Source organism: Cyclopterus lumpus, chromosome 17, assembly GCF_009769545.1.
Source record: "Cyclopterus lumpus isolate fCycLum1 chromosome 17, fCycLum1.pri, whole genome shotgun sequence".
In the NCBI taxonomy this organism is placed as follows: Eukaryota; Metazoa; Chordata; class Actinopteri; order Perciformes; family Cyclopteridae; genus Cyclopterus; species Cyclopterus lumpus.
Window position 1 is genome coordinate 2314123 of NC_046982.1, and position 16356 is coordinate 2330478.

The 16356-nt window shown below is 41.1% G+C and overlaps 1 protein-coding gene across 1 annotated transcript in view; it reads left to right on the top strand.

The window, feature by feature from the left end:
- LOC117746271 (sickle tail protein homolog) overlaps positions 1 to 10987 on the top strand; it is a 96404-nt gene extending 85417 nt beyond the window's left edge. The window contains exons 22-25 of the mRNA XM_034555309.1: positions 290 to 481; positions 5486 to 7408; positions 8162 to 8290; positions 10199 to 10987. Coding sequence (XP_034411200.1) covers positions 290 to 481; positions 5486 to 7408; positions 8162 to 8290; positions 10199 to 10987 — 3033 coding nt within the window. The remainder of the gene's footprint in view (positions 1 to 289; positions 482 to 5485; positions 7409 to 8161; positions 8291 to 10198) is intronic.
- The last annotated feature ends 5369 nt before the right edge of the window (positions 10988 to 16356 follow it).

Below are 16356 nucleotides of genomic sequence, written 5' to 3' on the forward strand. Positions count from 1 at the left end.
GGATCATCTCGAGCCCGTCACAGATGTTTTTCTTTGTGTCTCTCTCGATGGAGTGTTTAAGATGATTATTTGATGCACTTTGCTGATGCTAAACTGATGAGTAACAGTTTGAATTAATACACACATTCAATATATTCAATATATATATATATATAAATGACATATACCATCACAGTCCCAGTATACTTCCAAAATATTTAATTACTATGCATGTTGTTGTAGCTACAACTCACAAGATAATGAAACTAAAGGCTGTGCTCTGTGTTTCTACTTAATGAATCTGTTCAAGGATGAGGGTGAAGAAGAGAAACCGCTGGTTCCTCAGCCCAAACCCCCAAGACAGCAACCAGAGGTCAAACCCAAACCCCAGATGTGCTCACCTGCACCTCTGGCTGGTTCCACCTCTAGCCATTCTACAGCCTCAACACACAGGGAGGATGTGAAAGAAGAGGAGGAGGAAAAGTTCATGAAAGAGCTGCAGGTATGTGAACTAAATAGCTGTTTCTTAAAACTTAAGCAGATCAAATACTCAACCAGGGAAAGTACCAGGAGACCAGATCTGTCTATGAGCTTAACTCAGAGAGCCAACCATTTTAATAACAATTGGAGCATTGGAGAATACTGATGTGTTATTAGTACTAATAGATATTCTACATCTATATCTCTCTCTCTCTCTCTCTCTCTCTCTATATATATATATATATATATATATATATATATACACAGATATATATAAACATATATCCACCAGATTTCAGCTAGTCTACACATTACAGCATGAATTAAAAGGTATTTAGCATATATTGCATCCCTCTGCCCCTTTCATCCAAGCGTTTCAGAAATGAAACACCTGGATGAGCTGCAGAGGGAGTTACATTAGTCTAGGCGTGAGATGGCCAGAGCCAACTTCTGCGTAAGAAGAGGACGGATTCTCCTGATGTTGTGCAGCATGTACCTACAGGAACATGTTGTCGCAGTAATGTTGGCAGTCAGGGAGAGTTCACTGTCGAGTGTCACACAAGTTTCCTGGCAGTCGGGGTCGGGGCTAACACAGAGTTGTTGAAAGTGGTAGTCAGGTCGTGGGTGGGAGAGCCTTTCCTTGGAAGGAAAAGTAGTTCAGTTTTGTCAGGGTTGATTTTCAGGTGGTGTTCAGACATCCACTGAGAAATGTCGGTCAGACAGGCAGAGATTTGTGGTGCTACCTGTGTATCGGATTGGGGAAATGAGGGGATCAGTTGGGTGTCATCAGCATAGCTATGGTAGGAAAAGCCATGCGAGCGAATGACAGAGCCGAGAGAATTAGTGTACAGAGAGAAGAGGAGGGGACCCAGGACGGAGCCTTGAGGAACCCCAGTAGTGAGAGGGCAAGGGTCAGACACAGATCCTCTCCAAGTTACCCGGTTAGGTGCGGTTGTTGAGGTAGGATGAGAAAAGGGAGAGCACAGTGGCTGAGATACTCAGAGACAGTAATCACGTAACAAAAAGTGTCCTTTAATAAATAGGTTAGGGTAAAGGGGGATGGGGTCAAACTCTCGCTCAGGGTCTTTGGCCTCCGGTCTACACCCGGTGTGAGATGGTTCCTTCGTCCTGTGGGCAGAGCAGAGGAGAGAGGTGATTCTGCTGGATCACCTCCTGTCCGATGCAGCTCCTCTCCAGAGGTTCAGGAGATTCTGGGCTGCAGCAGCACATTTACAGAATATGACAGATATTATGAATAATTAGCAGGCATGGACCATAATCCAGATTTCCACAATCCATGAAACAGAAGGAGAAAGAGAGGAGGGGGGGCATCAGCAGGACCATGGCAGAAGGCTGGGCCACAAATGCAGGAGGACAGCCCACCAGGCATGAGGCATCGCGAAAGAGGCCAGACCAATGAGGTTGACCTTTGAGGCAGGAGGCACCGAGAAGGAGGCAGGGCCATTGGGAAGGAGGCCAGGTCTAGGCCAGAGGCTGGATGCAGGAAGCAGGGGCAAGGACCCAGGACCAGCTTCAGACACAGCCAGGTCCAATGGACCCTATGAGATGTGAAGTCACAAAGAGTCCGCGGAGGAAGTAGAGTTAGTAATGTGCAATGAAAAGATGTAAATTCATCCATAAGAGAGAGAAGAGGAGATAGGAGCTCAGTGTATCCTAAAACAGCAGCCTATAAGCCTATAGCAATGCTGCTATAGGCTTATAGGGCTGGACCAGGGCCAACCTGATTCAGCCCTAACTATAAGCGCTATTAAAGAGCAAAGTCTTAAGTCTACTCTTAAATGTGGTGACTGCGTCTGCCTTCCGGAATGAAAGTGGAAGCTGGTTCCATAAAAGAGGAGCTTGATAACTGAAGGCTCTGGCTCCCATCCTACTTTTTAGGACTCTAGGAAACACAAGTAGCACTTCCCACTAATATAATGAGAGCTTCTCCAATAGATTTGCCTTGACACACTAACACATTAACAGAACAATACAAAGCAAACTATTCTGATTAACTTCCTATTCCTAATTGTGCTGACATAACATCAAGAATTCATGAAAGTGAACTGGTGCTTCCTTTCTGTAACCTCTGCCTCTCTTTTTGAAAAATATAGCTTCCATCACTGTCCTAAACATCTTTCCCCCTGCTTCTCTTGTATTGTCGCTGCTGGATCTCTGGTGACATGAATGTTCATACACTATAACTGCCTTTTATGAATTAATAAACGTCTGCTTTCCACCCTGCTTTGTCTTCTCAAGTCTTTCATTTTCTTTTAACACACACACACACACACACGCACACACACACAGTTAGCGAACACCTCTGGATCAAGAGTAGATTTCTTCAGGAGAGGTTTAATTACAGTTACTTTGAAGGAATGTGGTACATGGCCTGTTAGCAAAGACACATTAACAATATCCAAAAGAGAGGTGCCAATTAAAGGCAAAATGTCTTTAAGCAGCCTCGTCAGGATGGGGTCCAAGAGACAGGCAGACGGTTTAGAAGTAGAAACCATTGAAGACAATTGGTCATGGTTGATTGGAGAAAAGCCATATATAGACCAGGGTATATGGCCGTTTACATGGCCAGATCGGCACTGGTTGAGGGCAAAAGATCATCAATCTTGCCTCTAATAGTTAGAATCTTTTCATTGAAGAAGTTCATGAAGTCATTACTACTGAGGTCTATAGGAATACACAGCTCCACTGAGCCGTGACTCTCTGTCATCCTGGCTACAGTGCTAAAGAGAACCCTGGGGTTGTTCTTATTTTTCTCTATTACTGATGAGTAATAGGCTGCTCTGACATTACGGAGAGCCTTTTTATATGTTTTAAGACTATCTCGCCAAACTAAGCGTGATTCTTCCAGATTGGTGGAACGCCATATGCTTTCAAGCTTTCGTGAAGTTTGCTTTAGTTTGCGGGTCTGAGGGTTATACCAGGGAGCAAACCTCCTTTGCCTCACTGTCTTCTTCTTCAGAGGGGGTATCGAGTCTAGTGTCATTCTCACTGAGCCTGTAGCACTATCGACAAGATCACATTGAGATGTGGTATTGAATCAAATGCAGAAGGAATCGCTTCTTTAAATTTAGCTACAGCACTGTCAGTTAGACATCTGGTGTAGACACTTTTGACTAACAGTGTACACTCTGGTAGTATAAACTCAAAAGTTATGAGGTAATGGTCTGACATAAGAGGGTTCTGTGGGAAGACCTCCAAATGCTCAATGGCAATGCCACATGCAAGAACAAGGTTGAGGGTGTGGCCAAAGCAGTGAATGGGTTTCTGTACTCTCTGACAGAAGCCTATCGAGTCCAACAATGAGATAAATGCAGCACTAAGGCAATCATTATCAACATCCACATGAATATTAAAATCTCCTACAATAATAACCTTATCAGTTTTAAGGACTAAACTTGATAGAAACTCATATAGAAATTCTGAATATGGACCTGGTGGCCGGTACAATATAACAAATAGAATTGGCTGTAATGTTTTCCAGGTTGGATGTGAAAGACTAAAAACAAGGCTTTAAATGAGTTGTAGTTTAATTTAGGTTTAGGATTTATTAATAGGCTTGAGTTAAAGATGGCTGCTATTCCACCTCCTCGGCCGGTGCCTCGAGGAATGTGAGCATTAATATGACTTGGAGGAGTTGATTCATTTAGGCCAGGGTTGTCCAAGGTATGGACAAAAATGGGCCACGATCTCATTTGATTCCATTAAGCCGACTGCCAGCAGGCACATTTAAAGAAATATAATCGGATTGATTGTGGTGATGAGGCACTTAAAATTAGCCGATACATTTTCCCAACACTTATGGTGCGTTCACACCAAAAGCGTTGCGAGTAATTCAATTCAATTCAATTCAGTTTATTTTGTATAGCCCAATATCACAAATTACAAATTTGCCTCAGAGGGCTTTACAATCTAGTAGAGTAGATTCCATGCAAAGTCAATGCACAGACGCGAATGGATGCGATTGTCATCCAGTTATCCAGACGTCATATACAGTATATATGATATTAATGTTATGAACCCAAACACAAGGGCGTTTGATGTTCGAACATTTGTGGGATTTCCACAACAAGTATAAAGCTGAAATAGTGTTTATTTCTTCGATGGTGGATGGCGTGAATTATAACTGTTTCCACGGAGTAAAGCCACAGAGATAAGCCACGCCCCCTCTCCAGCGCGAATGAAGCAAATTAATTAACCACAAATAGTCAAGTGAGTAAACTCACGTGAGTAAAGCGTTGCGAATATTCATGTGAATGCAGCATTACGCATTTAACTTGTCTACGATATGTTGCCATGCTTCTTGTCTAGCCCTCGCAGCAGTGGCAGTGTTAGATTTTGCCATGATTATGATCTGGAATTCCTAATATGCATTCATGATCATCTCCTGCTCGTCAGCGAGTGAGTTTATTTGCCTTTGTGCTGTTTGTTTGTGCCCTTTTGAAGTTGTACTAGTACTGAAGTTTGGTTTGGATTAACAAGATTGTTTGAGCGCGGATCAGCCTTTGAGAAACCGAGATAGCCTGACTTCAATCATCGGGTTAATTTAAGCTGGCTAATAGGAGATTTGATCGACTTAGTTGAACCACGTACGAGGAACAGGGCCATGCAGTGTTAACCCCTCAGACTGATCAATAACTCACACTGGACTTCTTGGATTTCATTGTCTCATTGGAACCTGAAACAAAACAATCCCTGCTTTGTTTTGATACAGGGCTGTTTTCCATCTGAACATAACTTATCAGGGACAAGGCAGCAATATGTGGGTATTCGTCTTTCCTGCAGATACAGAATTTTAGCCTCTTGGGGATTGTTCGAGTCATCGTTTATATAAAACTGATGCAAGTCTTTATTTTGATTTGTACATTTAATAGTTTGTACATTTTTTACTATCTGGTAGGTAATGTACATGTATTTTTAATACTGGGATATAAAAGACTAAATATAAGATTTTGTATTCTTCATTTTCAAAGTATGAATTGTTTGATCTTGCCTTTTCTAATTATAGGTGACTACAGAACTGTCAAATAAGAATAATTTGCCAGGTGGAAATAACCAATGTAAAGGAGAAGTAAGAACATCTCCAACATCACAGGTGGCCAATCGGAAGATTTCTAGATTTGCAACATCAGACCACCAGTCAACTCCTCAGACTGGAATTACATATGGCTGCCCTAATAAAGTCAGAACAGCAGCCGGACTGGAAGACCACATTGATGTAAATCAACATGTAAATCAACATAAGGACACAGAGGAGACTGTGGGTAAACAGGTGCCTTCCTTCAATTCTGCAACGAAGAAGATGGAGGTACTTAGAGTTCCAAATGTTCAAAAAGAAAATTATCTTTCTGTGAAAAGGCCTGATCAGATTAACAAGGATGTTGTTGGACATGTGTGCTGCCCAACCTCAGCAGAAAAGAAGGTCAAGTTTACAACCATTGTTACTCTACAAAAAGAAAATATTCAAGCTACCGACATCGCAGATCTTGACCAGACAAATGAAAATGTTGTTCATGATTTACCATCTCAGAAGAAGTCACATTTGATGGTAGTAGACAAAGAAAACAGCCCAAAGGACAGAGTGATAGAGTTACAGCAGGATAGGTCCCTGAGCTCAGGTCAGGAGTGTGTAGCTTCTTCTCCCGTCCTAAAACCTTCACCCAGGTTGACTTACAGCCACAGCAGCAAGCAGAACCAGCAAGCAACAGCGCAGGTATCCAGGGACCCATCACAATACACAGAAGAAGGAAGTCGCCTGAGCCCCTATATTTGGGACAGTAAAGGACCTCCTCCTCCACCACCTACAATGGGTAAAATCAAACTTAGAATCTCCAAGACCAGGAGTCCCAGTGTCAGGACAGAGTCCAGAGATGAAGACCTCGCTGAAAAGAGGGACTCACAGACTGTAGCTGGGGACGACAGCATTGGTGAACCCACTTATGAGGCAAATGACAACCAAGCTTTCCAGGACAGTAATGACTCTGATAAGACACCTTTTATTGTTATCTTGAATATACCTATGGACATTCAGTCAGCCGACAAGCGTCTCTCTACCATCTTAGAATGTGAGGAAGATCTTGATGGAATCCTCTCTCCAGAAAATATCGTTGATGAAGAGGAGACAAAGCAGGATGAAGAGAAACAGAACGTGAGAACAACTAGCATTACTGAAATAAATACAGACTTTAACATTAAAGATACCAGAGGAAAAGGTCATAATTTTCTACATATGCACAATCAAATCCCTTCAGCAGATAGTGTCTCGATTCCCAAAAACCGAGACCAGGGTCAACAAGACTCGCTTAGACAGCCAGAGACCAAAAGGAAATTCAAATTCAAATTCCCCAAAAACAAACTGGCTGCAATTAGCCAGGCCATTCGTACAGGGATGCCCAAAAAAGGAAAGAAGACTCTCAAGGTTGTTGTTTATGAGGAAGAGGAGGAAAAAGCATCGGACAGCAAGCCAGTGAAGGAGACCAAGAAGCCAACAAAAGAATCCAAGAGGTTTGAGACCAACAGTACCACACAATTCAACTTGGGTGAAGACAATGACTGTGACAGAGACATCAAGGTCTCCCCTTCCATTAATACTAGACAGTCAAAGTCAGATAGCCGGGTAGAGGAGCTCTGCAGGAACACATTAGACTCTATTGACAATCTAGAAGAGTCCATTAAACAGTTGGAAATCAGTGTGGACAGCTTGTCTGGCACTTCTTCTCCCTCCAGCATTGTGTCCTCACCTCCTAAGTCCCCTGATTCCTTTGACTCCAGGGACAGGACTCAGCTTAAAGGCAAAGTCAAACGAGAGAGGGAGAGAAGCCCATCCAAGAGGCCAGCGTCTCAGACCCTCAAGGGCCCAAATCCACCTCAGAGTAAGAGAGCCAAGCCCCAACCTCTACACAACTCAGGGAAAACCTCCACCAAGAAACAGGTCTGATGTTCCTCTGGCTGCAGAGTGCTATTGCTTCAGTGATGCTGGGCTGGTGGTGGGCTCTCTACTCTGACTATACGCATATGTATTCTTTAATCTTTCTTTTATAGCCAGGGGGTCATTTTGTGGTCATTGGTTTCCCCGTGAAGGTTATTGCATTTTCTGAGAAAGAACGGTTTCCATTTCTTAGTTATCTCTGGCAGCTCTGGCTGAACAAGAAACAGGTTTTTGCATTGTTTTATCTGCTCAAATTTGGCAGCTGGACTGTCTGTATTTACTTATTTAATGGACAACCTGCACTTACCAGGAACAATAGATCTGTTAGTTAGTATCCAGCACATCCCTTCCTTCCATTAATTGCTGCCTCGTGATAAAGGGGAATTGTTTAGCTAAGAGTTAGCAATATTTAGCAATATTTGCTAAACACACATTTCCCGTTGACTTGCATCAAATCATGTCTTTGATTCTGTTGTCTATATCTCAAAAATATGTTTTTCCATTTCAACCAAGATTGACTGATTTACCCCTTTGTCATACCCAGTATAGATGACTCAAATGTACATTTCCCTTCCATGTGCTACTGGAGTTGAATAACTTGGAATACAATGATGTCACAATTGATCTTAATTTGCTGCTTGAATCTGATGCTTTTGCAGCTGCTATCTTGCAAATGCAGTGTATCTACATGTTGATCAATGACAGTTCCAGCCAGTCTGTACTAACTAACCTTTTGTCCATGAATCTTCTTGCTAGACCTCCAGCAGCAGCTCCAGCTCTTCTGCCCAGCAATCCCACACCAAATCTCGCCACTCTTCTTCCTCTAGCTCACCAGAGAAGACACCTAGGGGCCAGCAGCAGGCCACCCAAAAGCAGCGCAGCCAGGTAAATGACCTCTGACAGACCTGAGCGTAGCAGCTCTGAGAAAGCATAGACTGAAGGGGAACCATGCAAACCTTTTCCCTTTTGTTGTCAAGTATCAGTACATAGCTGTACATTAAAAAGCTAATCATATTGACTTATCTTTGTCCCTGAGACATGCAAGTAGAAGCTACTGTTGGGGTTAAGTAATGTGGAGAAAATCTGAGAACATTCCCATCTTATTTACTTAAGCAAAGAGAATCAGTCTTCTGAAATTACATCTAAACTAGACATTTTAATTTAACAACCTATAAATAAATAGCTTAGATGATGGTGAACTGGGTACCATCAATTAAAGAGTTGTTAGTCAATAGCTTGAAAAAAAGAGTGAATTGTATTTTAGTGATTTTAGTGTTAGCTGTGAGTTTTAAATATGTTGTTTCTGTGGTGGTGCATATCTGTCTTATTTTGTGGGTCTTCCTCAAGTTATATCTGTCTGATTATAGCTGCGTTCACATCCTTCTTCAACTCTTACACTTCTTTCAACATGCACTCCCTGATTTTGTTATAATACCCATTAATGGCCTCATATCCAAAACTACCTGTTAATGTTGAGAGTGGATCTTGACCTGCATGTAACCTGCATGCTCACTGTGGACATCCATTTTTCATCTGGCAGTGAGTTGTGGAAATATTATTTGGGTGTCAAAAACTCTTAAAACCTTGTTTTCATCAAACAAGGACACACAGAAGCTATGATGTACAAATATTAGGGTTTCAGTTTAAACATGCATCATGAATAAACCCTCACATTTCTGTAAATAAAAAGTATGTCTTCATTAAGTACTGCAGGTATGTTGTGGCACCATTGTTTGGTGAAATTCACTTGACCACAATGTCAAAAAATTACATATTTTTAGTGATTACAAAACAATTCCAACTTCTTTCTGTACTGAGTCAAAACAGTCTGACAGTTTGTTCGTATATTACCTTTACTTTTTCTACACAGATACAGATACACAGCAACTCCGTTTGCACACATGCTTTTTATGTACAAAAGATAAGTGAGGCCGGGATCTATTCCCAACAGGATGAAAGGAGGAAATGCTTTTATTTTTTAATCTTAATCAAGGAATATTCAGGTGTTTAATGACCCAACACAATCTGATACTGATATCAGTCCCATCAAAACCCATAATGCAGCATTTGTAGAGAGGAGCATCCACCCATCATACTTCAAGCCCCTTTTAAATGAGTCACTCTAGGGCACTAAAGGAGGGTCTTTATTCTTCTGGTCACTTCCATTGATTCACTTTATTCAGTCAATGTTGAAAAGTCAATTGTAAACATTTTCAAAATCTATTGACGTAATCAAAGGTCACCAGTAAATCCTAATGTACTAAACCTGACCTCTCTTGCATGACTTCAGCCAGAGCTGTCATCTGAAGTGGTGGTCACACTGGACATCAGTAGAGGGAGCAGTACTAGAGTTTGCTCTGGTTCAAGGTGGATTAGGGTTAAGAAACAAGGGTTTCAGTTTACAGTTAGGAGGCAGATATTTTAGCTGGCGACAGTTTTAGGCATATGCTGGCAGTTGTGCTCTGTCCAGTTGCAATTTGCTATGAAAAATAAGTCATTTCCAGTAAGTGCACAACAGCTGTTGACTACACTACCATTGAGTACACAGTGTACTACATGAAAAGTGTACTAAGTGAAGTATTTGAATTGAGATGTATGTAATATGTAAAGACGTTTTCACAGAGCCACTTTGTGATTAAAGCGGCCACACTGTATCAGTTCTAGCCTAGCAAGGTATTGGCTGGATAAAGCCATAGCAATATCAGGTATGAGTGCTCAGAGTGTTCTTCTCCTCTCATGTGGGCTGTGTGTTGTTGGCTTTGACCGGCCGTGTTCCGTGCTGTCTTTTTACAGGCTGACAGCAGAAGCAGTAGAGCAGCCGGGGATAGTAACCATTCTGTCGTTGCTTTGCGTGCCTCTAAGACCCCAGCCTTGTGCCATAGCTCTTGGAAACACCCGTCTGCCTCTCTGTCTACTCCTCACTGCTCAGACACCACCGATAGCTTCCAAAACCTCTCCTCCTACTCCTCTGCTTCTTCACCTTCAGCTTCTTCCACCTCCTCAAAGTGTCCTTCCAGCCCGCCTTCTCTTTCCTCGACCCAGCTTTCCAGGCAACAGGCTCTTATATGTCCTCTCTCCTTTTCTAGCTTGGTGAAAAACTCTTCTCCCTCACACTCCCCACCTCGCTCTCCCTCTCCTTCGTTGGCTTCATTTTCTTTCTCCACTCCCCCTCATAAGTCTTTTATCCCGTCTCTGAATCTGAGTCGTTTCCACCCCTCGTCTAGCCACGTCTTGTCGTCATCCCACGCTAACGCCGGGCCGCGCAGCAGCAGCAAACGCCAGCACCGCCTCGTCGTCACCTCCACCTCCACTTCCATCCCCAAACACAGCTACTACTCCTCATCCTCCTACTCTTCATCCTCGACCTCCTCCTCCTCCTCCTCCCTGTCCCCCACCTCCTCTTCCTCCTCCCCTCCTTCCCCTTCCTCCTCCCTCCTCCCCACCATGGTGAGTCATTGGGCGAGAAGTGTCCGAATGTCAGCATCCAAACCCAGCTCTCCAGGCCGTGGCAAGAAATGCACCGGAAGCCAAGCTGGCCGAGTCCCCTGCACGACGGCGACAGCCTCAAAGGACGCAGCATGATGTTCTCACCTGTGATTCAGTCTTTACAATATGTGAGTGCAGAAGTAAATGAGTGGGACATACCCAACTGATGACTCAAACCTGATGTTCCTCCAGCAATATTGTGTGACGTTTACCTGATGATATATTTGGATAAAGATGGCTTGCAAAACCTTCGAAAAATACAAGTCCGACCTGATCTCCTTTTTCAGTCCAAACCAAACTAGAACTACATGGTGTGCACCTTGACATTTACCCCGAGAGCCTTCCCAATACATGGCTGATATTAATGGCTGGTTTTAGCTTATCCCAGATATATCTCTATCGCTGTATGAACTGCAGCACAGGTACACTAAAGATATATTGAGGTCATTTAAAACCACTGCTTGAACTGGTGAACCACGTAGTTTGTCCACTGTTTGTTGTTTTCTTTAGTTCATTTATACTGCACATATCTTGATCACAGTCTTTAATGACCAAATATTCTCGATACGATATTCAGAGCAATTTATTTAGTAGTAAATAACTATTAACTATGTAAAGATATCTCTCCCTCTGTGTGTGTTGGTATCAGAGCTTCTCTTCACTTTGTTCAGAGCCAAACTGATCGTATGTGCTGTTACTGCATGTTAGTGCACGTGAGCGTGCCGCTCAGCACTGCTCTGGTACTGCGGTTACACCAACTCGTGGTTCCTCAGCAGGTAAACATTGTGAGCTCTTCTGATGAGCTGCTAGCCACAGGCTCAGCTGTTGCCATGTGGAAAGCCTTGTGGAGGCAATCAAAATGTGTATTTATTTTGAAAAATTCAAATTTCAATGGATCAATATTGACTGAAGTAATAAACTTTTGTCTCAGCAGATCTAATACTATTGGTCACGAAATGTGGTACTTGACTCATTTTGTGTGGCTAAAAGGGCTGTCAGTCATTTGGATGGATTTAGGCGGCTCCCATAGGCTCGTACGATTAAAAGGAGGGCCTTAGATGAAAATCGCCCTGTCAACGGCGGACATCGGAGTGGGAAGAAAAATATTAATCTACCAATATTTGATGATGATTTGAGGGCACATAGCATTATTTTGGTTTATTTAGTGTATATTACTGCTGTATGTTGATGTATTGAACACCATTAGTGATATAAAAGTGAATTAAATAGTGTGTTATATGAGAAAATGGCAATATCACCCAAAAATCATAGCTGCTCCATTTGGAGATTTGCCTAAACTTCTGAACTAAACAAATAAGAAAAACATTTGTACTTCACTTAATCAAAGTCAAACTTAGCACAGAGACATATTACATACTGTGCTATGATATAGTAGAGTTTAAAGCTTTCAAATACGTAATTTAAAAAGGATATTAATCCTGGAATTTCTTTTTCTTTTAATAGTTTTTCTTCTTTTTTGTTGTGTTCTATCACAATAAAATGCAGCTGTATTTTAACTAATCTCACAAGTATTTTCTGTATATTATACCGTTGAAATTATTCATAGCCCTTGTGTTGAGGAGATAATCTGGTTTGAGTATGCATATGCAAACCATTCGCAATCTTTGAGAAAACACGACTGGGGGAAGAGAGCTCTGCCGGAAATGTCAAGTCATAAAATTGCATCTACCAATAAGAATGAAGATGATCAGGTGCAACAACGCAAACATGAGAATAAAGCATGTGGCAATCATACAAAGTCTGTACAAACACTCTGTAAGAGCCATTTTGTTTGTTTTGGTTTTGTTGGACCTCCCACCACTAGGAGGCGTAGGGCCGCTGTCAATTAAGACAGAGGCCAATATTAATCAGGAGGAGCACTAAGGCCAGGTTTTGCTAGACTGGCAGGAGCACACAGTTTTTGACCTTGTGAGAATAGACAATGTGGGACAAACGAACGGTTAGATTTTTTTCATTTTTTGGGAACAGACAAATATGTTTGGAAGAGGGAATGTATTTTTTGGGTTTGTGTTGAAAAACGTACAATATTAGAAATAAATAGCCTTTCACATTAAAAACTGGACATTGCATCTATTTATTGCACACGTCAAAACTAAACCTTCAAGCAACCATAGTGACCTTTTTTTTGATAGGCAATGGGGGTCACTATACACGCAGTTCTGACATGACTCAGATGTTGCAATAAGAATCATCTGTATCGATGTTTATATAATAAAATGTCGTCAAGCTCTCATATTGTCACCGTTCAGCATTAAACATCCAGTATTGGTTGGGCTCTAGTCACCGATGGTTAAGTATTAGTAGTAAGACATCTGCTGGTGAGCTACAACTGAGAAGGTTAGTTCATCAGGAGAGAAATCTAGTCAAACAAAGAAATATGATTATTTTCAATATTATATACCCGCTTGGTTTGCTTCTACCACAAGCTTTCCACCATTTCCACAACCCGTCCCCAAAGTGGGTTTGAACCTTGTTATTTATAGTTTCTAAGCTGTCATCTGGTGCCCCTTTCTTCACTGTAGCTCCTCTACAGTGTAATGTCACAGGTTAATATATAATAATACAATCTGAATATGAGTTTCTTTATGTTTTATCTACCAGTGAACAGTAATTTTTCCTCCAAAATGCAGTGGTAATACTGATGTTTATTATTATTATTATGATTATTGTTTTGTGAGATAGGGTATGTGAGGTTTCATTCAACATTGTAGAATAGATTTGTATTTAAAAAATCAAAGTTGTGATTATCAATATGCAGAATTTACCGAAAGATAGTCCTACACAGTATAAACTGTTTTATCTGTAAAGGTCAAATCTATCCGTGTATAATTTTTATGTAGATGAAGTATAATACAGAAATAAAATACAGGCTTATATGACATATGTATCGTAGGTCTTTAAACATAGCTGTTGTTTATTGTACTTTTAAAGCTTCTTTACACTGCCGAGTTAGTTCATTATCACAGACACCTTAAGACGATCGGCGAGGCTCAATCCGTCAGATGAGAAGATAATGATCAGGTCAGAGGTATGTTCAGAGCATCTTCAACCCCCTTAGACTCTACTCCAATCACAGAAAGAATACCCATTCCAACAGCACCAAACATTCAATTGCAGATAAATGCTCCGCAGAGCCGTCAGTTAACTTCAATCAGTACCATGTGAACATTTCATTATTAACCTATTTCAAGTATATTATGTGGAGGCCTAATGAGGAAAAGACTATTGGCTTTTGCTGTATGCAAAGCACAAAACGCTTTTCTCACAGGAGTCAAAGTCAAACGTAGAACTTTGTTCCCATAGTCCAGACAGAAATGACCTTTCCTCCAAGAATTTCTCACCACCAATTCATATTTTTTATAATGAAAATAGAACTGGTACAGACACGCCAACTTAAACAGAACACTATCAGTACCTGAAACGTATGGCTTCCACAATCTTTCTCCAATGTTTTCTTTTTGTGCCAATAAGTGTTGGAAGTTATGATGAGCTCACTGGCGAGTCAACACATCCTGGATCTACCTGCATATCAGCCCAGTGGCCGGAATAAATGTTGGCTGTACACTTCTGCAAACTACGGACACACTGAGCAAGTGACGTAGTTATTGAGAATTCCGTAGTATTCTATTTTCATTATAAAAAATATGAATTGGTGGTGAGAAATTCTTGGAGGAAAGGTCATTTCTGTCTGGACTATGGGAACAAAGTTCTACGTTTGACTTTGACTCCTGTGAGAAAAGCGTTTTGTGCTTTGCATACAGCAAAAGCCAATAGTCTTTTCCTCATTAGGCCTCCACATAATATACTTGAAATAGGTTAATAATGAAATGTTCACATGGTACTGATTGAAGTTAACTGACGGCTCTGCAGAGCATTTATCTGCAATTGAATGTTTGGTGCTGTTGGAATGGGTATTCTTTCTGTGACGAGTATAGCAGCACTAAAAGACTCTCCAATGCCCCGTGTGAAACCAAAAGAAAATATTGACTTTATGCCTGTTACATATCGATGTTAGAGTAGTTATTGTTGTTATGTTATTTATTTTTTTAAACATACCATGATCTTTTTCTAACCTTAACCAAGTTGCTTTGCTGCCTAAATCTAACTAATCGTGTCACTACATTAATAAAGGGGCATTGTGTGTTTCTTCTGCAAGCGTGATACACTGATATGAAACCTATTTGGGCTTCAGAAATGTCCACATGCAACATATCCTTGTTTTCAGAACATATTTTCTGGCCACTGGGTTGTACATAAACATTGAGATTAATTGATAGATTCATCTTCTCATCTGATCTTATATTTCCTAAACTGTCAGCCCGCTCTTTTCCAGATAGTTCTTTTCTGTAAGGCAGCAACATGTGTGTTTGGTTTGACATTGTGATTTATTACACACTGTATGAACCTTTTACTGTGTTTGTGTATAGAGTGTTTATTATTCAAACCTAAAGGCATAGTTTAGTACAGTGGTTCTCAAACTGTGGGGCGCGGCCCTCTAGTGTTACTGTAGTGTTACTACAGGTGGGGCGCAGGAGGAAATGCAGAAAAACCTTTATTGAGAACTTCACATATTACACAAGTTCAAAGTACACGTCTATAAAACTAAGTCATTAATAAATACAAGTTGAAATGCCTGTACCTTCGTGTACATGTTTACGTTACACCGTTAACAGGTTACGCTTGCGCATGCGCAACGGACAAAATTCTTGGCGACTCGCTGATTCTTGGCGTTTTGCCAAAAGCCAATCTCCCTGAGATCGGCTTTTCTGTTGTTGCCCTTCAAAACAAAAGCTCAACATTGAGCATGAATTGAGAGTGGCTATATTAAGCCTGCAACCCTGTTCAAAAAAGATTTGTAGTGGAAAGCAGGCTCATTGCAGCCACTAATACTAATACAACTTGACGCATATCTCCACTAATTTTGTTTTGCCCAGGTTGCACGTTGTTTTGAAAATGTATTCAGTGTAAAACTCTTTATTGCCAAATATTTGAACTTGTTTTGTTTAGTTTTTCACATGTTGCACTTATTGCTATTATCTTGATAGCAAAACAGGTCACAATAAGCTATTTCTTTGCCAGTGTGCTTTTTTGCACATATATATCTTTATTTGCATTGTTCTTACAAAGTGATTGCAATTTTCTTTATTCTATTATTTGAAAAAACACAGATATGGAGGAGTCACAAAAAGCTATTTCAATAAAAAGTCAGCATTTCTTCCTCCAAAGTGGGGCGCGACAGAAAAAGTTTGAGAACCACTGGTTTAGTACAAGCCTTTACTTGTATTCTTTTGTTGTTGTTGTTGTCTTCCCTGAACCGGTACCTGTGCATGCCTTTAACACTTTGTCAGTTTGAAACATGTTGAATTTACACAGATTGTAAATAACTGTTTTGTAAGCGGTTGGTTGAGCTTCTTATCAGGTTGGAGAACCAATAAAGGGCTTCC